This window comes from Hyperolius riggenbachi, chromosome 5 (assembly GCF_040937935.1).
Source record: "Hyperolius riggenbachi isolate aHypRig1 chromosome 5, aHypRig1.pri, whole genome shotgun sequence".
Lineage (NCBI taxonomy): Eukaryota > Metazoa > Chordata > Amphibia > Anura > Hyperoliidae > Hyperolius > Hyperolius riggenbachi.
Window position 1 is genome coordinate 84,651,140 of NC_090650.1, and position 27,217 is coordinate 84,678,356.

Sequence of the window (27,217 nt, forward strand, 5' to 3'; positions counted from 1 at the left end):
AAGGTCAAGGGTTGTCCAGCTATTAATGCTAATGGTGTTCATTTGCATGCACTATGCTGCCAGTGCCAGTTTCTGTGGAAAACATGCATACATTGTCCTTAGGAAGGACATCACAAGAAAGTACTGTAATTGCATTTCCTATGCGTTATATACTTCTTACTAAAATGTAAAAAGCCATAATTCTGGGTACATAATTATAATGTATTTGGTTTCCACAGAATATCTCATCTGAGCGCTCAGTCTTCTATACATCTGGTGGCCAAATGCTTTATCGGAGTAGTCAGACTGCCCCCAGATATGTTTATAGGTTACCCAGCAATACAAAAAAATGACAAGCTCATAGATGCTGAATATAGTACCATGTAGGCCTTGCGGGGATCATGTTATATTTTCTGTAGGGCTCACAGGAATCATATTATATCTCCTGTAGGCCTCAAGTTATATCTTCTGTATGGCTCATAGGTATCATGTCATATCGTCTGTAGGTCTCATAGGGATCATGTCACATCTTCTGTAGGTATCGTAGTGATCATGTGATCATCTTTAGGCCTCACAAGGATAATGTTATATCTTTTGTAGGTCTCATGTCATATCGTCTGTAGATCTCATTGGGATCATGTCATACCATTGTAATGCCTGGGGGGTATACTTTCTGACCACCCAGACCAACAAGGCTAGTAGCTGAATCATGGAAGAGGCTACCCATGGAAGAGGTTGCCCAGAGCAACTGCAGCTCTGGGCTTACGATATTGCTACAAATAAGACATGACCTCAATTCACTAACCTTAACTCCTGTATTTAATAACTCTTCTGAGCTGTTTTACAGTTATCAGAATTATATCACCATGGTGATAACTGTAAAACAGCTCAGAAGAGTTATTAAAGACAGGAGTTAAGGTTAGTGAATTGAGGCCATTAATGGCAGCGCAGTGCGATGTTGCGCTGCCTATAGTCTGAGTAACCAGACAAAGAACGAACAGACAGACTAACTGACTGACTGACTGTTGCCCAGGGTGGATACCATCTGAGCCTTTGGCTAAGTAACAAAACAGATACAAGAAAGCATTCAGACAGGTACAAGACAGGACTATAGATTGGAGCGTAACTACTGGACTACCAGACGATACTGGACTGGCCCAGAAATGTGCAGATGAGTGAAACAAACCCCACTCTCACACAGATCTAGCTGCACTAGGTTGCTTGCCGCCTAATCTGGACACTAATATCACATGACCAGAGATGGTGACGACTGGCCAATCACAGCAGTTTAGTGAGGAAGGAAGGGGCGACCATTAACAACTACACATATTGTATAGAAACAAGAGGTACTTTCAGAGCAATGAAAAACATTACTTGTCTTTTACTCTGATGGGTTTATTACAATTCAGCGATATATGAGGCACTAAGTTCTGCCTGCTCTGCAACACTGCAGCTAGACTATTCCTTAAGATTCATTCATTGCAAATTTGCAAGCAAGTAAAACATCTTAACCAAAAACCTCCAAGAAGTTTCCACTCTGTCTGCTAAGCATCAGATGGCTCTGCAGCTTTGGGGTTTCCTGTCGGCAATTACGCACATATCCTGCCAGCCAGGGAGATAACACTGGAGTTTCTTTGTGGGCTTTGCTTTCAAATGGCATGGCCGTTACTAAGCAAAATATAGCTCCCACACAGCACTGAATATAGAAAGTAGGGACAATAAGCCAGTCTGCTTTCACAGGACACAGTATAGAGTCTGCTGGGGGAGCATATTCACCACATACAAACAGTTTATTTTTATACAAAAGGAAACTCAAGTTTGTTAGACAAGCAGCCTTCTATGAAAGGGCACTTTGTAACATTTAGAGATGAGGTCTGCACACATCGAACTGCCTCTCCTCAATACTGCTCCATGTAATAATGACTTTCAGTCTTACAGCACACAAAAATGAGAAAAAAAATGCATTGAATTCAAGAAACATTGTTCATGATGCTAGATTGCAAAATTGAGGCTAGGCTCGCAGTGATCAGCTGCATAATGCATGCATTAGCTGGATAGCATACAGGTAAGGCTGCTGCCTTTGATGTAGGGTTTAAACCTTTGACCAGGGTTCAAATGTTGGTTCAAGCCTGTACATAAAGCAGTAAGGAGTCTATGGGCAAAGCTCCCTAATGATCCCAGTAGCCCATGGACCACGCTTTAAAGGGCTGCAGCTCTGAAGTGTTTTGAGTCCACAAGGAGAAAAGCACAATATAAATGTAATGTCTTGTTATAATAAGTGGGAACTGCAATGGAGACTGGACATAGATTTAATGCAAAGCCTGCATGCAGCTAGCTAGAATAATGTGATCCGTTACATTGCAGCACAGTGAGTTGACATGCAGAATTATAATAATAATATTTTAGAGGGTACAATCAAGCAGTTGTCATCTTCTGTTTAAAATGGATTTTCAGCATTCCAGAAGTAGAAGTAGTAGAGTGTTAGCCATCAGTAAGCTTCGATCACATTGGGTGCATTGAGAAACGTGTAAAAGCGCATGATAGAAAATGCATGCGTTTGTGCGCGCATTAGTGCGCATTTCAATACGTTGCGGTGAACTTTTTTTAACTACTTACGGACCGCAATGATTGAAATCTACGCCCTGTTTTGGTGGCTACCTGGCTGTCAGGGCGTAGATTTAAATCAACTGACGCAGTGCGTTCGCCGCTTTCGCCGCTCCCGGCGATCTTGCCGATATTTCCCCACCGCATCTCACTCACTCTGCTGTCTCTATAACGGCAGAGCCCTGTGAGCAGGTCAGGAGCCGATATCATTGGCTCCTGAATTGATCCTGTCTATAAACGTAAGCTGGTCCCATTGGCTTACATTGATAGGCAGGGTCAGGAGCTAATGAAACCGGCACCTGACCGGCTCACAGGAACTCTGTCGTCATAGAGACCGCAGAGTGGGTGGCCCAAGTTCCCGACGTGTGGCGGTGCCGGCGATTGCGGCGAGTATGTGCGGCGATTCGTCATTGTCCATCGGGATTCCGCCGTTTCTGGTCCCAGCGTTCTCTGGTACTTAAGCGGACAGAGACTGCCGGTACTAAAGTGGTTAAAGAGAAACTCCGACCAAGAATTGAACTTTATCTCAATCAGTAGCTGATACCCCCTTTTACATGAGAAATCTATTCCTTTTCACAAACAGACCATCAGGGGGCGCTGTATGACTGATATTGTGTTGAAACCCCTCTCACAAAGAAATTCTGAGTACGTACTACTGGCAGTTTACTGTCTGTGAACCTTGCTGCATTGTGGGAAATAGCTGTTTACAGCTGTTTCCAACTGCCAAAACAGCAAGCAGCAGCTACATCACTTGCCAGCAGTAAAAATGTCACCATGTAATAAATGTCAGAATGTAAATCAGGTATTTATAATATTTTACAATGGGCAAACACTGACTAAATCATTTATACATAATTATTGTAAAAATGATGAACTTTTTTTTATTACATTATTTTCACGGGAGTTCCTCTTTAAGCATGTTTTGCTTATTGTAGCAGTTGTCAATAAAGCTTTGTTTTCATATGAAATTTTTTTTTTTTTCAATTAGAGGTAAAAAACTCTTGCATTGATGTGCACTTTACAGCTCAACGCACAGCCCTGCATGCAACCCTACGCTTTTGTAACGCAGCTCAGCGCAGCGCATAGATGTGAACCAGGCACATTTATTACATGGGAAAATCAATACCTTGCAGAACGTACAAGGCAATGCGCTGTGAAAAGCGCACAGAAATGTCCCTGATGTGAACGAGGCCTAAAAGCAAGAAGTTTCTTGCTTTTTCGGCACACCGAAAATGAAAAAGAATCAAAAAGTAGATGGGAAAAGACTGTCAAAATGATTCTGAATATTTTCTTGCTTGCTGGCGGCTTAAAGCCAGTGTTTACCAAGTTAAAAATAAAAAAGTCAGATACTCACCTAAGGAGAGGGAAGGCTCGGTCCTAATGAGCCTTCCCTCTCCTCTCCCGGTGCCCTCGGTGCTGCGCTGGCTCCCCCGTACGCGTCCGCCGCCGCAGGGACTTCGGAGGTCTTCAGGAGCACTCGGGCTTCCGAAGACGGGCCGCTCCGTACTACGCACGCGCAAGTGCGTCATAGAGGGCGCTCGCGCATGCATAGTATGGAGCGGCCCGTCTTCGGGAGCCCGAGTGCTCCCGAAGGCTTCCGAAAGCTCCCTTCGGCTGCGGAAGTGGCAGTATTTGACCGAACTGGTCGAATACTGCCACGGGGGATCCTGCGCGGGATCGGGCACCGGGAGAGGAGAGGGAAGGCTCATTAGGACCGAGCCTTCCCTCTCCTTAGGTGAGTATCTGACTGTTTTATTTTTAACTTGGTAAACATTCATTTTAAAGGCATTTTATTGATAAGGTGTGAAAATATCAACTAAAACAAAACTTAGGTGAAAAAGTGAATTGAATAAGGGCCAATGACGTTCAGACAAAGTAAGTGGCCACTGGGTGTTGCAGTTGACATTTGACATATGAAGCTCTGATGAATGTCGTGGCTAAAGGGAAGCTAAACCAAGGCTTTCATATTTATTTCCTTGTAAGCAATACCAGTTGCCTGGCAGTCCTGTTGATCTCTTTGGCTGTAATACAGTGAGAATCACACACCTGAAACAAGCATGTTGCTAATCCAGTCAGACTTCAGTCAGAGCACAAAATTTGCATGCTTGTTCAAGGTCTATGGCTAAAAGTATTAAAGGCAGAGGATCAGCAGGACAGCCAGGTAATATGCATTGTCTAAAGGAAATAAGTATGGCAGCCTCCATATCCTTCTCACTTTAACCCGGTTTCACACCAGCAACCTGCTTTTTGGTTACGGTGTGATTGAATGACCGCATCACACCGCAACGCTTAAAATAGGCTTTGGAGATATATCCGTGGCAATGTGCGGTAATGTTGTTTATGGCAGCAAGGCAAAATATAAGTGAGGCTCTCTAGCGCTCACTTCCTGTGGCCGAAATAGGTATTGCACAGAAGTGTATTTAAAAAAATGTGCTTCCGCACATGTGCATGCGAAAAAAACGTAAAATTTGTGCATTGCCATTGGTCGCGGCGGATGTCGATTGGTAACATGCTGATGCTTTCGCATCAGATCGGATGCTCATCACATCCGAAATGTCCCACCATTGACTTTCACTGCTTTAGTGTAACCCTGCAATAAAAAAGGTTAACACAACGCAATGAAAACGTCGGGCCTGAGGTTCTCTTAAAAGCTGGTTTGAACACTTTGTTGTAAACTGACCGCACGACTTCTACTGGCACAAAACAGACATCATCCCAGTACAGCAAAGGAAACCACCTGTTTTATGACACCAGTGTGAACCTAGGTTTAGGCACCCAGCACTGCACTGGAGAATGCTGGGAGCACACGTCCGTACTTGTTTACAGTATTCACCTATTATGTGATAACACTACCTTATTTAGTATTTTACAGAAAACAGAGATCACAGGCATACATGAAATACTGGGCAATTAAAAGACAGCTAGAGCAAAGAACCTCTTGTTCTGATACTGAATGCTTACTTACAGGACTACCGGTGACTTCACTGCCAAATATGTTACTGGAACAGAGCGGCAGAGGAAGTGTGCCGGAATCGGATTCCTGCTGCAGTCCAGTTAATCACCACAGTGCTGTGTGGAACATTTTAAAGAGATGACACTTTTTTCTGTATCTTTGTTTGGTCAAAACAGCTATTTCCTGAATTCTAAACGGCAGGGATACTACAGCTTTCTTTGTTGTATGAAATCAGTTTCTGGTGTTCCCACTGTCCCAGAGCTGAAGCAGCTTACACTTTAAAGTGACACTGAAGTGAAAAAAAACTTATGATATAATGATTTGTATGTGTAGTAATGATAGTTAATAGAACATAAGTAGCAAAGAAAAGAGTCTCATATTTTTATTTTTAGATATATAGCTTCTTTTTATAACATTGCATAATTCTGTCATATTTGCATTTACAAACCACACTCTGTATTTTAAACTATAAAACAAGCAGAGCTAATGATCCGTTTAACACCCCTGCAGTAAACCTCTTATCTAAATCTGTCTCTGACTGTTTATTCGATGTATAAGTGCTCCAGAAAACAGCGACTCAAGTTGGTCAGAGAGCTCAGAGAAGCTCTTTTTCATAGATAACAACTGAAATTTCTTAACTTTTTCTGTTACAATATTAGAATCTTTTTTACTACTAATGTTCTATTTCTTAGCTGTACTACACATACAAATAATTATATCATAAGTTTATTTTTGCTTCTGTGACATTTTTAACAAGCATATCTGTAGCCACATAAAATATTAAAAATACAAATATGTGCATGTAGGACAAACAAATTTAGCAAGTTCTTAGTTTTTATTTACTGCAAAAATTAAAATACATCCAAGGCATGGTTCACACATAATAAAAGGTGTCCAGTCCTGTCAGTTTTTGAGTTGGCCCCAGTTTTGTATGTGTTTTTATGGCTGTGTTCGCACATACATTTCAATTGAATGCAAATTTGCCATTGTGGTGCGGTGCAGAAAAAATATGCATTGAATGCTGCAGATTTCTGCAGTAAGCATCCGATTACCCAACAATGATTGATACTCAAGAAGAATGCAAAAGTCCTCGTCCAGAAAAACTGATGTGGAATCTAACATGCTAGTGGAAATAGACCCTTAGGACCCTTTTACACTTAGTGCGTTTTAATGCATTGCTATGTGTTGTGTTGCATTGTGTTTTAATGCGGTTTTTTTTTCCATAGCAATGCATTGTGGAAAAGCTTCTGTTTTTCAGTGTATAGTGTGAAAGATGCCTTAGGGAAACATGGACACTGGACTGCACATCAGTTGTCCTTTCAGTTACACCTGACAGCAACTGATAGTGTAAAAGGATATAAACGAAAGGATTACTGGTTTTCAAAGTAATGTCCGTGTTTCTCTATGGCTCAGTACACATTATACGCATTTTAACTGAAAGCTTTTACACAATGCACTGCTATGGAAAGTTAAAAGACCACTCCACCGAAAAAAGTAAGCAGTTAAAGAGAAACCGTAACCAAGGATTGAACAATCAGTAGCTGATACCCCCTTTCCCACGAGAAATCTTTACCTTTTCTCAAACGGATCATCAGGGGGCTCTGTATGGCTGATATTGTGGTGAAACCCCTCCCACCATGTGATCTCAGGACCATGGACCATGGGAGCCTTGTTGCATTGTGGAAAAAAGCAGCTGTTTCCAACTGCAAAAAAAGCAAGCAGCATCTCCTTCCACTGACATCAACTGCCAGCAGTAAAAATGTCGCCATGTGATAAATGTCAGAATGTAAATCAGGGAGAGGAAAGATTTTACAATGGGAATACGCTGACCAAATCATTTATACATAATTATTGTAAAAATTAAGCACTTTTGTTCATTACGTTATTTTCACTGGAGTTCCTCTTTAAAATGTGACAGAACCGGTTTTGGACTAGTCAAGCATTTTCTGAATGGCAGTTTCACTACCAAAACAGTAAGATGCCAGCCAGCCTCCTTATTCACTAGCACACTACTTCGTCTGTTAGACTTAGCAACTGTTGTTGAGGAAATGCTTTTGAAAACAAAGAAAACCCTGAGAATACCCCATGAGGAGATGAACTAGTCCAAAACCTGCCAGTTCTGTCAGATTTTAACTGCTTACTTTTTTGCTGGAGTGGTCCTTCAAAACGCATCAGTTTTTCTGCATATCTTGTAAAAGATATCTAATGCTGGGAATACACGTTACGTTTTTGGTGTTCGATTCTCCAAGCGATCTATTAGCCATTCGATTCTCTGCTCGATTCTCTTATCTTCCACTCGTTTTTCTTATCTTTTTTCCATTCACTTCTATCAGGAATTCTTCTTCGCAAAAAACGTAACTCGTATTCCCAGCATTAGTGCATTGACATTTCACAAAATGGACTTGATTCACTAAACCGTGATAACTCAAATATCACACCTTATCAAAGATATCACACCTTATCAAAGATATCACGCCTTATCAAAGATATCCCACCTTATCAAAGTTATCACGCCTTATCAAAGATATCCCACCTTATCAAAGATATCACACCTTATCAAAGATATCCCACCTTATCAAAGATATCCCACCTTATCAAAGTTATCCCACCTTATCAAAGATATCCCACCTTATCAAAGTTATCACGCCTTATCAAAGATATCCCACCTTATCAAAGATATCACACCTTATCAAAGATATCCCACCTAATCAAAGATATCCCACCTTATCAAAGATATCCCACCTTATCAAAGTTATCACGCCTTATCAAAGATATCCCACCTTATCAAAGATATCACACCTTATCAAAGATATCACACCTTATCAAAGTTATCCCACCTTATCAAAGTTATCACGCCTTATCAAAGATATCCCACCTCATCAAAGTTATTATGCCTTATCAAAGATATCCCACCTTATCAAAGATATCCCACCTTATCAAAGTTATTATGCCTTATCAAAGATATCCCACCTTATCAAAGATATCCCACCTTATCAAAGATATCACACATTATCAAAGTTATCACGTTTATCAAAGTTATCACGCCTTATCAAAGTTATCATGCCTTATCAAAGTTATCACGCCTTATCAAAGATATCCCACCTTATCAAACATATCCCACCTTATCAAAGATATCACACCTTATCAAAGTTATCATGCCTTATCAAAGATATCCCACCTTATCAAAGATATCCCACCTTAACAAAGATATCACACATTATCAAAGTTATCACGCCTTATCAAAGTTATCACGCCTTATCAAAGTTATCACGCCTTATCAAAGATATCACACATTATCAAAGTTATCACACCTTATCAAAGTTATCACACCTTATCAAAGTTATCACGCCTTATCAAAGATATCACACCTTATCAAAGTTAGCACACCTTATCAAAGTTATCACACCTTATCAAAGTTATCACGCCTTATCAAAGTTATCACACCTTATCAAAGATATCCCACCTTATCAAAGTTATCCCACCCCATCAAAGATATCACACCTTATCAAAGTTATCACAGCTTATCAAAGATATCCCACCTCATCAAAGATATCCCACCTCATAAAAGTTAACACGCCTTATCAGAGTAGCATAGCGAGTGCTATGAACTTATGCCTGCTAATTGGCAATGGCACTCATCCTGCCCTGAGCCCCTGCAGGTTCGTAGCGCTCGCTATGCTACTCTGATAGGGCGTATTAACTTTGATAAGGTGTGATATGTGAATTATCACGGTTTAGTGAATCAAGCCCAATGTTTGGTAAAATCAGTTGTTTTCTGGTTTACCGCATGCAGTAATGGTTAGTGGATTGAAGCCAATGATTATTTGTATTCCTAGTTTATTGGGAAACTATAGATCCAAGTTATGTAACTCAGTATATGCTCTTCTGCATTTGATAATAATGGTAGCTAACTCAATGAAGATCAATAAAGACTTGTACTGTCCCATGCATCAATGTAATGGGGCTGGTATTACTCTATAACTGTAGCGTCCTATTCTGTAACTCCAGATTGCATGACAAGAAACCTGTAAGTGGATGACATCACCCTCAGCCCTGTACAGCAGAGATATGGCAGAGGCCAGGGAAACTGGCTCCCAGCTAGGGAATTCAGGTTCTGAGCTAACACATCCTGCGTGGGAGGTCCGGGGTTAAGTCCCTTCTTGGTGAAGCAATAAAGCTTACAGGAGATTGTGAGGAATGCATTTTATGTACAGCACCTGAATAGTCAGTTTGATATAATCTGAGCACAGGATAGGAGGGAGAGGGCAGCAGTGTGATTCAGGTAATATAGGCTGAAGTTTATTACAACATTTTCTGATATCACTCGATTTTTTTTATAGGAGAATGAAGTAATTTACATCATGCCTGACGAAGAGACCGGAGCTTACTCGAAACCTAACATAATTCTATCTGCCATTGGTCAAGGAAGCAGCCCCTGATTGCAGTAGCAGATTGTGAAAGATTTAAGGTGCTCACACATCAGGCGATATATGGACATATCGCCCATGAGACAGACCTCTCTCTGATTGAATCTGATCAGAGAGAGATCTGTTGCTTGCCCATACACTGCAGACAGATTTCCTATAGATTTCAGCATGAAATCTATCAGGTATCAGCCTAGAGACACCACAGACTCTGCCTGTCTGGCAACCCCCAAATGTTAAATGATTGGGTGAGCTGAGTAACAGCATAGACTCCTATTTACCTTTTGCACAATCTGGGAGGATGGACTAGTGGTTCAGATAACAATTATTAGAGCAATTCTGATACATGTGCCTGTTATCTAAAATACACTCAGAGAACCCAAGGCGGATTTATTAAATCTTAATAGGACACAATGACATGCCTCTGCATTCTTCTTCTGCCGCTGTTAGTCCCCCCCGCCCCCCAGCTCTGCTGTCCCCCCGATAAATAGTGCCAGGCTAGTGACAAGCAGATTGTCGCTAGCTAGCCTGATGTTTACCTGACAGCTTGTCAATCAGCTTTCCCCGCATAGCCTCCCCCGCCTCCTCCATAACGTGACTCTCCCCGCCTCCACTAGCTTCCTCCAGAAAGTACTCCTGGGTCGAGGCTTCATTTCCGATTGGTGAAAACTAGCGGAGGCGGGGGAGGCGATGCGGGGAAAACTGATTGGCAAGCAGCCAGTTAAACATCAGGCTAGCGACAATCTGCTTGTCACTAGCCTGGCACTATTTATTAGATGGACAGCAGAGCCCGGGGGGACGGGCAGCTGCAGAAGTAGGACACAGAGGCATGTCATTGTGCACATAAAATGCCTCTGTGTCCTATTAAGATTTCATAAATCTGCCCCAGGTTCTCTTTAAAGTTGGTTTCTTTTGGAATTACAGTAACATAACATATGTCAAAACATAACAAAACAGCGCACCCATCAGCATGCTTCAAAACGTCACACCTGCCAGCATGCTACAAAACGTCGCACCCGTCAGCATGCTACAAATCAGCGCACCCGCCAGCATGCTACAAATCAGAGCACCCGCCAGCATGCTACAAATCAGAGCACCCGCCAGCATGCTACAAATCAGCGCACCCGCCAGCATGCTACAAATCAGAGCACCCGCCAGCATGCTATAAAAAGGCCTACCTATCAGCATGCTACAAATCAGAGCACCCGCCAGCATGCTATAAAAAGGCCTACCTATCAGCATGCTACAAATCAGCACACCCGTCACCATGCTATAAAAAGGCCCACCTATCAGCATGCTACAAATCAGCCCTCTGCATAGGGGGCAATTGTGGAACATTAGCAGGGTTGGCCAATTGCTTGCTTGGTCTATGTTTTAGACCAAAAGTGTCTGTGTGTGTGTGTGGCGGGGGGGGGGGGGGGAGGAACGAATGCACTGAAGGTTTTTTTTGCACAAATATACAGTATTTATGTAATGGTTCTCATATATTTTATGTCGTGCACAGCAGTCCCACACACATGTACTGGAGAAGAAGAGTATGTCAGCATATTTCCAGCATGTGATGTCACTGCTATATTTGTGATGATACAATATCTGGAAGTGGTAAACTTTCATTTCAAGGCAAAAAAAGGCCAGCGTCAGCACAAAAATAGCAATTAAGACATCTGCGAAGTACTTGATGGTGTTTGTTTGGCTGTATTTATGAAGAAGAAATGGACATCATCATGTATGGCTGCCAAGAATCTCACATTTCAGGAGACGGTGGTGGGGTTATAGGCAGTTCAGCTAAACAATCATATTTCCTCATTTTCTATCAAACTACATTCTATTATTACTGCTTATATTACATTGTCTTCTTGTATTTAACAGTAACCTGTAATGTTAAGTGAGGTATATTCTGTCATCTCTTGTATTTTCCTGCAAAAGTTGCAGGAATAAATCGGTGTGACCTCACTTCCTGTATTTAAGTGACAGCTGGAGTAAAGCTGGTCACTGTAAGGGTTGATTATGACCAGAAATGCCAAACGGATTGCTTCCTATCCAATTGGAATTTGATCAGATAGTGGCAGATTCCTTCCCTACATGGCATGCTCAATCTTGATAGAAAAACCAATGAAGCATCGATCGCACGGGAATCATGCACTGCTTGATGCAAAGCAAAACTATGGGCTATCAATCCCCCACTGATACTGCCCCGCCCCCTCAAACAGAGATTTTCCAACACTTCTATTAAGACTTTTAATCGAACGGCTTATGCTAGGTACACACAATGCAATTTTCTGACAGATTTTACTGTCAGATCCAACATGTCCAATCTGGTTTCCGATCGATTTTCCACAGAATGAACGGAAAATCGATCGGAAATCAGATCGGACATGTTGGAAATAATCGATCTGACAGTAACATTTCATCTTGTGTACCTAGATTAGAATTGATAGAAAGATAATCAACTGAATATGCTGGGGCCACGCATAACAAGTCAATTTGATCAAAATGATCAAATCATCCGTGAAGCGAACGGAAGAATCAATACGTGCATGGATAGCTTTAAACAAGAAGAAATAGTTAGTGCCCTGAGAGAGGCAGTAAGCTGTGGCGGTACGGAGGGAAAATTAACAGAGCTGGGTTATATATTGTCTATATATTTGCCTTGTAAATAGTTAGTCAGGGTTATTGGTTATATGTGTGTACACTGAATTTCCTGGTTTGTTTGATGATTCCCTGTGTATAGCTTGCCGTGCATGTGGTTTGCATTTAATTTGCATTGTTATGTTGTATGCACATTTTGCACCAAGAGTGCTTTGGAATAAACACTACTGCACATCATTTCCTGTTCTCAGTGTCTGTTAGAGGCCTGCGCGGGTCCACTTTTTCATACCCGCACCCGACCCACACCCGCGACCCGCTACCCCGCACCCGACCCGCGACCCACTTTCTGGTAAATTTGATACCCACAACCTGACCCACACCCGCAGAACCGCTACCCGCACCGACCCGTGACCCGCAGGCCCGCTACCCGCTTTTTCTTCTAAAGTGCACGTTTAAAGTAACATTGGGGAGCTGTAAAGTTAATAAAACCTATTTTTATACACACACCAAAGCTAACCCTTTCAAATAGCCTTGCGGCTAGGATAAACGAAACCGATAAAGTTATTAGGATGGTTCAATAATTTGCATATTGCATATAATACTTTGCATATAATAATTTGCATATTCAGTAGTGATGCATTGTGCTAACAGGGTGCAGGGCAGGGTGCCTCCAAGGGTGTCAGCTTGCATTCAAATCTTAGAATTTAGATTAGTGTTAGCACATAATTTGCATCTGATTTGTATTCAAGGTGTTTATTTAGCCCCAAGGGGCTGGGCATATCTCTGGAGCTTTCACTTCACTTGCAGCCTGTGAGCGCTGCCCATTGCTTGCTGTCTTTTGAACAAATGTGTATACCATTTATGGCTAGCTGCACCAGGTAAGGATTATGGCCTCGATTCATCAAGACTTATCGAATTGGTTAACGACAGTTTGGTAAAATACCGAATTCGTTAAGTTGATTTCAGGATTCATCAAATTTATCTACAGCTGTTAGCGAGCATTCGGTAATAATTCGGTAATAATTCGTTCTAGTGATGCGTTAAAACGGAAAAAAGTGCAATTCATGAAAATGAAAGTGGGTGTGGTTTAGCGTTACATTTAGGATTAGTTATCTCCTTCACTGCTCTGTGGTTATTCCTGTCAGATCATTGCTGACAGAGAAGATGGAGCCATTGCAAGTGGTTATGTGTCAGCTGAGAGTGATTCAAAGGCGCAGAAGGGCAAGAATAAGGTCTAGAACCAGATCAATCTGCAAGAGAATGGGATTTATTTGCTATAACAGGACATCTGCATTTCTCTTGAATCATCTTGTAAGAGAACACAGGCAGTGCCAGGGTTTACTACATTGCTAGCTGCACTATATTTTTTTTTAGAAAAGGCTCAGATCAAATTGTGGGATTGTCCAAGCCACTTCCAGAATCCTGGTCCAGGTGTCAAGCCCTATTCAGAATGTTGCTACGTAGTGTTCAAAGGACTGCCTTTTACCCACAATTCCATGGGAATCTTATGGCCTTGTGGTTAAATTTACCACTGTAAAACTGGAAATATCGACACGTTACCGAATGTTTACCGAATTGTTTATCGAATTCACACCGAATGAGGTAAAACCTTGATGAATACAACTAGAAATTGCTAAACTTCGAATTCGGTAATTTAACAACTGGAAAAAGTTATCTCAAAGAGAATGATGAATTCGAGGCCTATGTATTTAATTTTAGACTAGCTAGGGGTTCACTGTTGGATATGTTTCACTGTTGAATATGCTTCACTGTTACATTAGTTTGAGGTTTTAACCCTTTTTTTGGACAATTTTCACTGTTTGAACATGCTTCACTTTTTGATATGTTTCACTGCTAGATTAGTGGTTAGTTTCTCTCCTGTGGGGGCACATCACCGCCGTAGGAGAGTCTATTAGGGATAATTTGTGCACAACTTATGCTGAAGCTAACGCCCCCTTTTACTGTACCTGTTTTGAATGCAAGGTGTGTAATCTGCCCGTTATTCGAGCTCTGCATACTTGTGCAGGTAGTCAATTCAGGTGCAGCGTCTGTTTTGAAGCGCTGCCATTTCCTCCTGCTGTACAAAACTTAAGTATACTTCAGGCCAGCTGCCTCCAGGGGTGTCAGCTTGTATTCAAATTTTAGAATTTAGATTAGTGTTAGCACATAATTTGCATCTGATTTGTACTCAAGGTGTGTATTTAGCCCCAAGGGGCTGGGCATATCTCTGGAGCTTTCACTTCACTTGCAGCCTGTGAGCGCTGCCCATTGCTTGCTGTCTACACTAAGTTTTAGTAGGAGCTAGTCTCTTTTAGTCCCCTATACTTTCTTAGTAGTTTTGGGCCACCCTGAGCTGTTTGATAGGATGTTTGATAGGCTGTTGTTAGGATGTTTCAAATTATTTTCAAACATCTGTTAACTTTTATACGCTATGAGGATATATCTGGGTTACAGAGGGTGCATAGTACTTTTTATGTTGGAAGGTTATAGCTATATTGTTTAAAGAGGAATAGTATTTTACACCATTATGCCATTCTGTTCAGTGCTTTCATTTTAAATGCACTAACATTTTGCTTCATTGGATTTGGCAAAATTTGGACATGGCTAGAATGTATAAAACAAATATGGGCTGTTGAGGGTTTAACTATAAAGATTTTTTTCCTGCTCTGTGTCATCCATCTCTTAAACAATTTTGTTAACTTGAATGAGAAAAACATTTACAAACAGGAAGTGACTTGTTTGCACAACAATCACAGTCATTTATGACGCTGAGACACAGGAAGTTTATCAATTACCAACGGGGATAAAAGTCCACCCCAGACAAAGTGACTTGAAACGCATGCAGCAGGGAACACTCTACGTCCATCCAGCGCCATACTAGCCCAATGCTACAAATCCCATTTTGGCAAGTAAGGAGTCTTCAATTTTGTACTATTACTTTTACATTTGACTGCAAGGACAACGAGAACTTACTTCAGGTTTAATACTTACCTGAGTGGAGGCTCTGGATAGTATACAGCCTTCCCGTTCATTTCATCGCTATCCACAGGTAAATCTATTCGGCCTATTTGACCAAATCATTCAAACAGTTCTTTGGAACTACTTGTGCGGTTGTGTGCCTCTGTATTTCTGAGATTGAGTGAACGCAACTGCACAAGCGGGAGTCCAGGCTGCGTGGTCAAACTGCTTTACTGGCTGACAGCAGAGGAAGGCTCTACACTATCCAGAGCCATACCTCTACTTAGGTAGGTATTAAACCTGAAGTTAATTTCGCTCTTTAGGTTTGCTTTAAATACTATATACACATGCTTGTTCTAAGCTGGAGCAGTCAGTCAGGACCGCCTCTGCGTATAGCAACCCAGAAACTTCCAAGGGCATTATTCCACTACTCACCCCACTCTTGGCATCAAGCACCATTTCATCCCCCCCCCCCCCCCCCCCCAAGTAACAATGCACATTGCTAGCCTTCATGCCAAACTGTTGCTTAAGGGACTGAGTCCTGATCCCTGCTGGGCAATGGTCCTTGTATGTGTGTAAGCGGCTTAAGGTCTGGCACACACGAGCAGAGAAAGCTCCTGAGGACTTCTGTTCTTGTCACATTACATCAATCGTTTGCATGCTTAATATTTCTTGGGACATCTAATCACTCAACAAATCTTACTTTATTGGTGGTTTCCAAGAGGTTTGCAGAAGAATAAACTTCTGATTCTTTATTAATTCAATCATTTGTGTTTCCCATACGTACAGAATTAGGACAGACTCTACAAGAACCGTAAGTGTATTCATTTGGCACAAAGACCCTCTACTGAAACGGGGCAAGTTACCCAGGCTACATAAGCAGCAGGGCATCCCAAAACCTGCCCGAGTCCTGAAGATATATAGGCATTTCGCAGGTCTTTCCCGCTTCTTCAGGTAAAGGTCACAGTGACTTTGACCTCAGTGTTCGAGCTAATAGGCGCTCAAAGTCCCTGGCATTCCGCACAAAGACATTGTGGCCTTTACCTGAAGAAGTAGTGGCCAAGACCCGCAAAAAACGTCTTCCTTTTAAATATCCAATAAAATAGTTTTTTGATATCCTACCCCTCACTCGAGGTAAGACTGGTTATTCCAAAAAAGACTTTGTTGTAACATTTATTGGGGGAACCTCTTCCCACCCAACCCTGCTGAGAATGTTGAGTCAAGATGGGCTATTGGTTGGAAGATGTACCCTAGCAATATACTCTCTAAATCAATTCGTAGCTGAATAAGTGTAGTAACTATAAGCATAAGGTTGGTATTGTAGATGTGCTGCTTTATTCATTTTTAATGCACGTATGATGTATATTGTGTGTATACAGTCACCACATCAGGGGCGTAGCAATAGGGGTTGCAGAGGTAGCGACCGCATCGGGGCCCTTGGGCCAGAGGGGCCCCATGGGGCCCTTCCTCAACCAAAGCATTAGCTGTTTATTGGTCCTGTGGTTGTAATAATCACCTCTATAGATGCTTTGAATCGTAGTAATCATTAACAAACTGTTCCCCATCCGATTCTTGCACCTCTAATACTATGTATGACCAAGGCAGGTTTTGTTGCGCCGTATCAAGTGTTATATATAGAGTGCTGGGAGGGGCCCCATGTAAAACTCGCACCGGGGCCCATAGCTCCAAAGTTACGCCACCGCACCACATGGTCTTTTTTCCAGTGAAAAGCTCTATAAGAAAGGGTCCTGCATAGAGGCATTATGTCCGCGTGATAAAACATGCAGGATTCTTGCACTGATGTCCAAATCCGGTCTCATTTTTCCACTATAAATTACTTTCCAAAACATGTTGATGGGATAGAATGTGTACACGGCCCCTGAGAATTTCCCCTTTTCCCAAAACAAGGCCCTCCACTGTGTGAGTGCTGGCACAGCATTAATGCATTTACCTCCACAGGAAAGGCCTTCCTATGCATGCTGGACCTTTCCACAACAGAGAAGACTGTTCTGTGGAGATGTGTACAAGCTCCTGCCAGTCCTCTAAGGTTGCAGGGCCGTCTCGCCACATTGTAACACTTCTAAATATACTTCCAATAAATTTTATGAGTCAGAACGGACAAGAAAAGTTCACTGCATTGTCAGAGCATTCAGTGCATTTTTTTTAGCTTTCTCAGTCTATTTCTGTATAGCTAGAGTAAGCATCTGCATTGTGGTATACACTAAGTCGACACTAGTAGAGTCAATAAAAATTTCAAACCTTCCAAAAATCTACAACAAACTAGAGCACATCTGATCATATTATTTACAATCATAATATTGATGGAATATTGATTTTTATCATGCCTATTCCTTGAAGCGGACCCGAACTCTTGCTCAGCACGTAATGAAAAGTCTTTATTCCACATGTAGTTGCTAAAGAAATCCTTTGCTGTGTTCAGTTTGCCCAGTGTCTAATTAATTCTTATTAGCAGCCGGGAATAGACTGCAGGAGCACTGCTGCAGCTCTCTGCCCATACATAAAATACTGTGGCTTAAAATGTACCTGAGATGACTAAAAAAAAAAAGAAAAAAATACATACATACCTGGCGCTTCCTCCAGCTCCCTTCGGCCTGATCGCGTCTTCACCGCCATCCTCCGCCTCCTGGATCCTATTTTATGGCTCCCTGTAACTTCGGCCAGGCAGCGCAGAACGCTCAGGAGCACAGCGGGGAGCGTTGCCAGGCCGCCCATGCGCAGTATAAGCCCCTGTCCCCTGCTGCAATGCCCGGTGGCCTGACCGCGCCATGTATCATCGCCCATGTGCGGCCTGGCCGCGTGCGCATCCTCATTGCCGGTAGCATTTTGCACCTTCGCAACTACTGTGCAGACGCAGAACGGTCCCGGCCATGGGAGCGCGAGGTGGGTGTACACGCAGTCGGGCCACACATGCGCAAGGAAGCCAGACTACCAGGCAAGGCAGTGGGGGACAGGAGCCTCCTGGGGAGATGGCAAGAGACCGAGAGGTCTCAAAGGGGCTTAAGGAAGCCCCAGGTAAGAATGGTAACTTGTCTAGAGCGTTTAAAACTTGTGCAGCTAATTGACTGCTATACAGTACCTGTATACTGTGCTTAGTTAGAGCATCTGTGAATGTCCAGCACTGCACTGTATGATGCTGTGGAGGGATTATGGGAGTAGGATACATTCTAGCAGGTGCCTATTGCCAGTATTCAGGGCATAGGTGACCCTGCCCAGCAGAAAGTCTCCCAGGACAATACGTCAAGTGTGAGAAAGGATTGATTTATGAGTCATTGTTGGACTCTTCCATAGGCCACAGGATAGGGTGTTCACAGTTCACAAAATCTTGATGCCCAAAGACAATGTCCATTCTCAGGGTTCACATCCTTTCCTCGGGAGAAGTGGACAAGTCAGCTCTCCCTCTGCTTACACAGGGATCCCGTAATGGGTTTTTTGCCCTTTTCATTTCGTATGACTAATTCATTAATTTTCCTCATAGAACATCCGTACATGAATCACTTCATATAAAATAAAAAAAATGTCCTCTGGGTTAGAATAATATTACATCTGCACTGCCTGGCAACCACTTCACAAGGAAACATCGCTAGCCCACGTTAGCTCACATTACACGTTCCATTTATGAAAAGCTACAGTGTTACCCATTCAAATAGAAAATCACAGTCCAAATACCTTCACAACCCAAAATCCATGTGCTGTTACCTCAGGAGAGCCCAGAAGAGGAGGCACCTCCCTCCTCTTCAATGCTCCAGATTCCAAAGTGTGTCCCCCCCCCCCTTACTTTTTCAATTGCCCCCTATAGTAAAATCAGCAGAAAACTTACCAGTAAATACGCCTTAACTGAAAAACACGTTTTCGAGTAACATATAAATGAGTATTCCTAACAAAGACAAGTCCACGTTTGGCTTTTGCCCCCATGCTATGCGGTTTTTAGTAGATATTGACTTTTTGACAGCCTAGTGAGTCTATTGGGAAGAAATAGAGCTTAGAGGTAGAGATAGCCTTTTAGTGTGTAAATCAAGCATGGGGTATATTCATTAAACTGTGCATGCCAATTTTACTGGCACTTATGCCAGTTACGTAGCGCAAATTGTGCAACTTGTGTTACCGAGGCAAACACACATTGCTAGTGTATTGGGCATAAAGGATGTAGAAGACACCTATCTGAGCTTCCGGTATATTCCAGATCTAATGTGGCTCCACATAGGACAAACATTTGAGGCAAGGGGTGGAGCTTAGCGCAATGGCCACACCGGTATGTGCTTCCATGCATGTATTTGCACAATGATCTATTGCACTGAGCGCTTTGAATAAACAAGCGGACCCAGCAGTGCTGACTACTGTTCCTCCTTACCCTATTGTAGTGCACATTGCGCAAGTAGCGTGTGCGTGGCATACTAGTAATACTTGTGTTACCTAGGCAACATGAGTTGCACTATTTGCTGGTGCAAGCAGCACAGCAATTTTACTGCAGTTTAGTGAATATACCCCAGTGCCACTTAAGAACATCAGCTCTGCCAATAAGATATGTTTACAGATTTGCAAAAAGCAGTATGGCAGCCCCCATGAAACAGAGACAGCACATTCTGCAGCTCTATACAGAAAAGAGAGATTATACTACAAAAAAATGTACTGTACATAGACCAAGGCAGAGATGGGAACAGCTCAGGTTTGCTCCAAAGCGCAACTAAAGTGAGAGGGATACGGAGGAAGCTATATTTACCAAGGCAGGCAAAAAGGGCGACGGACATTGGGGCGCCTCCAGAGGCTGTTATGTGAATTATGGCTATAGTGCTGCTTAGAGTGTAATTTGGGAACTAGGAAAAGATGGAGCCCAAATTACAAAAAAAAAAACAGTGTAATTTGTCCGCTAGCTACTGCATCTTTCCCGGCGTCCATGGCAGCCTGAAGGGGGAATAGTAATTAGCACCGCCAGGAAATTTGCAGGGTGATATGTTTTTCGGCTTTACCCTGCACCCAAATTTCCCAGCACCATTTTTGGATGTATTCATATCTACTTCCTTTTAAACAATGCAAATTTCCTGGTTGTTCTGCTGATACTTTGTCTATAATACTTTTAGCCATCGATCCTGGACAAGCATGCAGATGAGGCATTACTCACTGACTGGATTTGCCACAAGCTTGTTTGAGGTGTGTGATTCAGACACTATTGATGCATGAAAGATCAGCACCAGGAGCTTACAATCTAAAGGAAGATCCTTTCGATTGTAAGCTCGCAAGGGCAGGGCTCTCTCACCCTTTTGTGTCTTGGAATTTGTTACATATTTCATTCATGTTACTTTTATCACTGTAATTACCAATTCTGTATTTTGTAATTTGTACCAATTCTGTATTTTGTACCAATTCTGTATTTTGTATATTGGTGTATTCCATCTGTCTGTATTATTATGTGCCCCATGTTTGTTTCTTGCTTTGTACAGCGCCACAGAATATGCTAGCACTTTATAAATCAATCACAATAATAATAATTAAGATAATTCTACAAAAAACAAAAACAATTCCATATATATTCACCCTGCATACCATTACATTTCCTTTCCATCTTTTCATTATATACAAATACACACAAACTCTTTCATCATTCATCCTTTTTGTTGTTTATACAAACTACAAATAAAGTTTGGTATGTACTGAATAGTTATATACAATTTATTCTTGATTAAAGTGGATCCGAGATAAACTTTTACTCATTGCATAATTGTGTTCCTTTCATATAGTCTATAGGGCATTCCTCAAGCCAAATACGTTTTTTGTTTTGTTTTAATACTTTAATTCCCTATAAACAAAACAAGCCTCACCCATAGCTCCTTTTGTGCCTTGGCACTGTAGCAAGGGCTTATGGGAGTTCAGTCTGGACAGGAGGAGGAGGTTACTAGCCAGAGATTTCAGAGGCAGAGGGGAGGAGGGAGGAGGAGAGGGGACTGAATTTGTCACATTACATACAGGCAAGCTGGTAGCATCTCCAGTTCTCAGCCTGTGACAATGTGGCAAACAGAACATGGCAGCCCTCATTGTATCACAGGAATAAATAATCATAAACTTTTGAAGCTGTTTGCAGCTAGATATGCTGTGTAAACTATCAAAACTTTAGGTAAGATATATAGACAAGTTACTTGTTATAGTTAGTTTCTCATCTCTGATCCGCTTTAAGTTCTAAATTTTCAAGCACATTTCAAAAAATCAAGGAAAATGGGAAATTCAATTAGATTTCTCAATTAAAAACAAAAGAAACCTCTCATTTTTTGGTGCAACCAATGGTTTTAATCAAATTGGGGTAAATTTAAACAGAAAAAATGTAACATGTGTGGCTAGCTTTTGTGTCATGGCAGTGGGTTGACACAAAAGCCTTTCAGTCACTTTGTTTACTTCTGGAGCTGTCCAGCCTTGTCATATGACACCCCACCTATACCGTACATCCTGGTTGTATATCTGCACCTTCAGCAATGATTCACACGCAATATTTTACAGTCTATGGCCAGGGTTGTGGTATAACACAATTTCCCTCTTTACATATCTACACCTTAATCCTGACAGGAAATGAACAGTGCATACCTGCCAACATTAAAACCCTATTCTTGTAGTCTAATTTTTAATAAAACCTCTGCCCCCCTTCTTAATCATATACCTTGCAAACACTATAACACCTTTCATACTCACTTATGAGGATCCTCAATGACAAATGTCACATGACCCCACTACAAACACACAGTCATGATCCTCCTTGCCACAATGGTTTGGATCGCTGTGTCCTGATGCTGCTACATCCCTAAGACACTTAAGCCTGCTTCAACCAACTAATCTTGGTTGGCCAATTTTACCACTTCCGTGGCGATTGGAGCTTAATTACACAATCTGTTCAAAATATTTAAAATCTGTGGCCCTTAGGGCTGTGTAGATGGAGTCACATGCAGGAGCAATCATTGGGTACTTGGAGTTAAAGGCTACCTTAGTCCTAAAATTATTCACAGTACGGATGCGCTGGGTTTCAGAACTACCTGGGGATGTGAGCCATTCTGAAGGCTGCCTGAGGACTGCCTGAGAACCACCAAACAGCTATTTCTGGGGATGGCGCAGGAACAACAGGATGGACCGTGAGGAATCCAGAGCCTTCCCTCTACTTAGGTAAGTACTAAATCTGAAGTGATTTTCCTCATTTCAGGTTCCCTGTAAGCCAAAATCAAAATCTGGAAATCCAGACCCAACTTTTTGCTTGTTTTGGGTGGAAAGGGTAAGGTAGTATTTCTGTCCGAGTTCTACCTGAGGAGATATTATCTCCCTTTCTCTTTCTGGTGACAAGATCATTGAGATGGTAAGTCTGAAAGTCTTTCACATGGGTACCATGGGTAATAAAAACCTGATATGACCTTTAACTCATTATACTAAAAGCTTTTCCCTCTGTCTTTGTTCCATTGGAGAAACATCCTTCACTTCCTGTTTTTGGTACCAGTGGTCGCAGAGACAGGAAAGTGAAGAGAAAGTTCACCAGAGGGGAAACTCACAGAATCAAAATCCTGGCAGAGATTTTAACCCTTTCCTCTTTCATTCAAAGCCAAAGTAAAATATTTGACTGGCATTCTGCTTTAAATATACATCTCATTCAATAAGGTTAAAGTGTATCCGAGGCGAACCTTAAAGTGTACCCGAGGTGGCTTAAAATCTAAAAAAGGGATACAGAAGTATGGTCCCATCTGAAGGACATGCCTCTGCGTGCCCTGCTCCCCGATCTCAGTGCCCCCTGTGCCTTGGAAGCGCCAACATGCAGAGTGTATACAAACTAACGGGGAGGGGGCGTTCCTATACAGGATAGGAACTCCTGCTAAACAACCCTTCCCCGCCTTTCAGTGCCTTCTAACACCACACCTCTCCTAGTCAATCAGTGCTGTGCTCTCGCAGTTCAGGTTCTCTTTAAGAAGAAGGAAGCGTGTGGATCCTGCAGAGGCTTCCCACATCCTCCCAAGCCCCACCGTTGCCACGCACTGACCCCTGAAAGAAATCCGACGGCTGCGGTGGTCTGAAGGAGGACGTGGGGCACCTCTGGAGTGTCCATACGCTTCCCTCTTCTTACGTAAGTATCTGTTTTTCGACCTTAGCATCGCCTCTGGTTCACTTTAAAGTGGGATAAAACTCTGACATAACATCTTATAAAAAAAAAAAAATTTCCTACTTTTTATTACCCATACAGTTATCATATTTGGTTTGTGCACAAGTATTGTTGTTTGTTTACAAATTCCCAAAGTACAGTTTATCTGCTCTGAAAGCTGCCATTGCATTTTATTTCATAGCAGCTGTATTTATATATTAAAATCGATCTAGTGATCACTTCTCAGCTCTTTCTGCTCCTCACCTCAGTACAGCTCAGTTTCTCCTAATGTTTACTAAATGCATCTGACAAAGGAATAGAAACAAAAGATAATGTTATCACCTCTTTGGATGAGGCCAGAAGCTGTGCAATGAAGCAAGGAGCTTTCCACTGAAGAACAACGTGCTGTGTTTAACTGTTTGAATGTTGTTCTGCTACAATTTTTTTTTGTGTGTGGTAGTAGATTTTAAGCTGCAAATCATCTTTTAAAACAAAGAGGAAATGCTGAGTTTCATATCACTTTAAAATAGGCATGTAGGTATCACTATGGGGGTAAAGTCAATATGCCTCTTACAGGGTCTTATTGGGTCATACACCTTTAAAACACATGACTGTAATATTTTATTACGATGCTGCCTGCCAAGTACTATCTAACTTATTCCTGACACCCCCAGGGACTCTCCTCACAAGCTGTTCCACTGCTGTAAGGCACACTTAAAATAATTTCCTATCACTTAGATTCTCAATAAACTGTACACATACCCCCAGGGGTGCTTTTCTAGGGTTTACAGTGTACTTGAACTTGTTGCACTTAGTTTACTTTAATAACTTTAGAAATTGAAAAATAATAAATCACATGTAAACAGGCCTGCGCAAGTATTTTACTGTAAATCAAAATGGAAGGGAACACTTAAAAAGCGATCACACACAATTACAGTGTGCTCCTAATATGTCAGAAATACTTCAGATACCCCACATAACAAAAGGTAAAAATATATTATGTCTATACTTAGGGGTCTATTGATTAAGCTGCCAAGCAACACTTTTCAGGTCCCCAAAGTCATAACAGTTCCAGTCACTTGAAACGATCAACACTTTTCTAAGGAATTAGAACGTTTTGCATTAGCGAGAAGTTTTTTGTAATGATTAGCACGGTTGTGCCGATTGATGCAATTCTATTAAGGGCCCTGATCACCTCTTGATAATTATCAGGTTGTTTGGCACTTAAAAAGTGCAGAATGCTTTGTTGCAATACAGAACTGTGGTGTTTTTGTCAAAATAACGCTTTCAGGACTTATAGGAAGTAACAGTTGATTATTCTGCTACAAAGTAACAGTCATGGCTGCCAGTTCCTCCATTCAAGTTCATGGAGTTTCTGACTGTAACTTCAGTTTACTTACAGTGGGTATAATAGTGGTGATGGCAGCCATATAAAATCAGAACGCCCATTTATGAATTACCTGATCTTAAATAGGCAAAGTGGTTTTGAATAGTAAAGAAGAAAAAAAAAAAAACAGCCAATCTGTTAGCTTATCTGCATTTCTTTATAAATATGCACCTATATATTTCTTGCAAAACTTTAAAATTTAGTAAAAACGGGTGTAAACCTCATGAGAGGAGAACACTGCATGTGCAATATATGCTGGAGTCCCTCAATGCTAGACTCCCCCTCAGCACTACACAGAGCTGCTTCTACAGCCAGTCCAAGAACAAGAACAATCAACATATATGTAAACATACAGTACATACCCAGGGCAAAGAGCATATTGACAGTATAAGGAATGCACAGTGTATTAGCCAAACTCAATATGACAACAGAATACACTTTTCCAATCCATGATCACAGCGCTGGAGACCTTACAGTGTGACAATCTATTGGGCTTGGTGCCACAGAGGCTGCAATGGAAAGTTAAGCTTTGTCTGCAACAGGAAGAAGAACCCCAACTGCTGCAAAATTCATATAAAGAAGAGGAACACATAATAACAAACACATACAAGTTCAATGGCAATAAAAAAAAAAGAGATTGCTCCAGTGGAGGGGTGCAGAGGAAGGGGGTGTGCAGGACTTACTTTGACTTGTTGCTCGCTTGGAGAGATGCCCCCCAATAATCCAGCACCCCCGGGAGTGATCATGCAGACAGGTCACGGGTCCCCCGACTGGTGACAGTCCATTCTCTGAGCCAGATCCCCAGCCGCCGCTACGCAGAGAACCACAATCCAGCCTGATCTGTAACTTCTTCTGCTGTAACTCCTCGATCACCAGAGCGGATCCTGCGAGGCGGACCGCAGAGGAAACTCCATTTACTTTTCCACAAAGTGCGATTCAGGAGAGGGCTGAAGAGATCGCACAGAGCAAACACAGATCCAGCTGGGAGGCTGCAAGAAGTGTGATGTCAGCAAAGTCTCCCCCCCGGGGGCAGGAAACTGTACGCTGTACATAGAGGCGTGCTCTGCTCCTCTGCTCCCTCGTGTGGCCACTGCCTGACACTGCAGCAGCTATTATTATTATTATTATTATTATTATTATTATTATTATTACTAGAGATATCTCGAACCTCCGATTTTAGGTTCGCAAACATCAAACGCGAACTTCCGCAAAAGTTCGTGTTCGCTCGAACCATGCGAACCGCACTAGTCTTCAATGGGAAGGCGAACTTTCAAAACTACAAACACCAATTCTGGCCACAAAAGTGATGGAAAAGATGTTTCAAGGGGTCTAACACCTGGAGGGGGGCATGGCGGAGTGGGATACATGCCAAAAGTCCCCGGGACAATTAAGGGCAGAGTTTTAAGGGCAGAAATCACATTGCATTGCTAAATTGGAGGCATAAAGTGCTTTAAAACATCTTGCATGTGTATACATCAATCAGGTAGTGTAATTAGTGCACTGCTTCACACTGACCAAATGCACTGTGTAACGCACCGCAAACAGCTGTTTGTGTAGTGATGGCTGTGCTGGACTGGTGCGCACCATGGCGAGAGTGCAGGCGATGACGGTTTTCAAGCCCACATGGTCGGGCTGAGGTAGCTCAATGACAGAACAACAGTGACTGTCCAGCTGATCGAATTTGGTCTGTCCACAATGAAGCAACGACCTTATTATCTTGGGTCAGGTGTGCCCCCCAACACACTCATATAGCCGGTCATTGCTTCATTGTGATACGCAAGCCTCTTCACCACGGCAAGGTAACGATCACGAAGGGGAATTGACACATGTACATGCCTTTTGTTTTGTTGTTGCAGCAGCAGTGCAGCCAGAAAAATTAGGCAGGCATGTACACGCACCAGAAAAATTATTATTGCGGCCGCTGCTAGCAGCAGCCTTAAAAATTCAGGAATCCACCTGGAGTCTTGGACCCTGTTGGTGGTGGCGGAGAAGGCAGTCAAGCGGCCTGCAGGCAGAGATGCTGTGTGGGGACCGACCAGGGGCGTAGCAATAGGAGTTGCAGAGGTTGCAACCGGATTGGGGCCCTCGGGCCAGAGGGGCCCCGGAGGGCCCTCCCTAAACTCCCTCAATTGGTCCTATGCTCATAATAATCACTTCTATAGATACTTTGAATATTGGTAATCCCAACAAACTGTTCCCCATCCCCT

General features: G+C 42.3%; 1 protein-coding gene across 3 annotated transcripts in view; it reads right to left on the reverse strand.

The window, feature by feature from the left end:
• Window positions 1–25,991, reverse strand: part of LOC137518287 (mitogen-activated protein kinase kinase kinase 3-like) — a 200,423-nt gene extending 174,432 nt beyond the window's left edge. For 2 of the 3 annotated variants that reach the window (XM_068235937.1, XM_068235936.1), the window contains exon 1: window positions 25,694–25,991. In XM_068235937.1, coding sequence (XP_068092038.1) covers window positions 25,694–25,756 — 63 coding nt within the window. In that variant the 5' untranslated portion in view covers window positions 25,757–25,991. Of the gene's footprint in view, window positions 1–784; window positions 813–25,693 lie in introns of those variants that run through there. The other variant, XM_068235938.1, reaches the window with a different exon arrangement.
• Window positions 25,992–27,217: the final 1,226 nt, after the last annotated feature.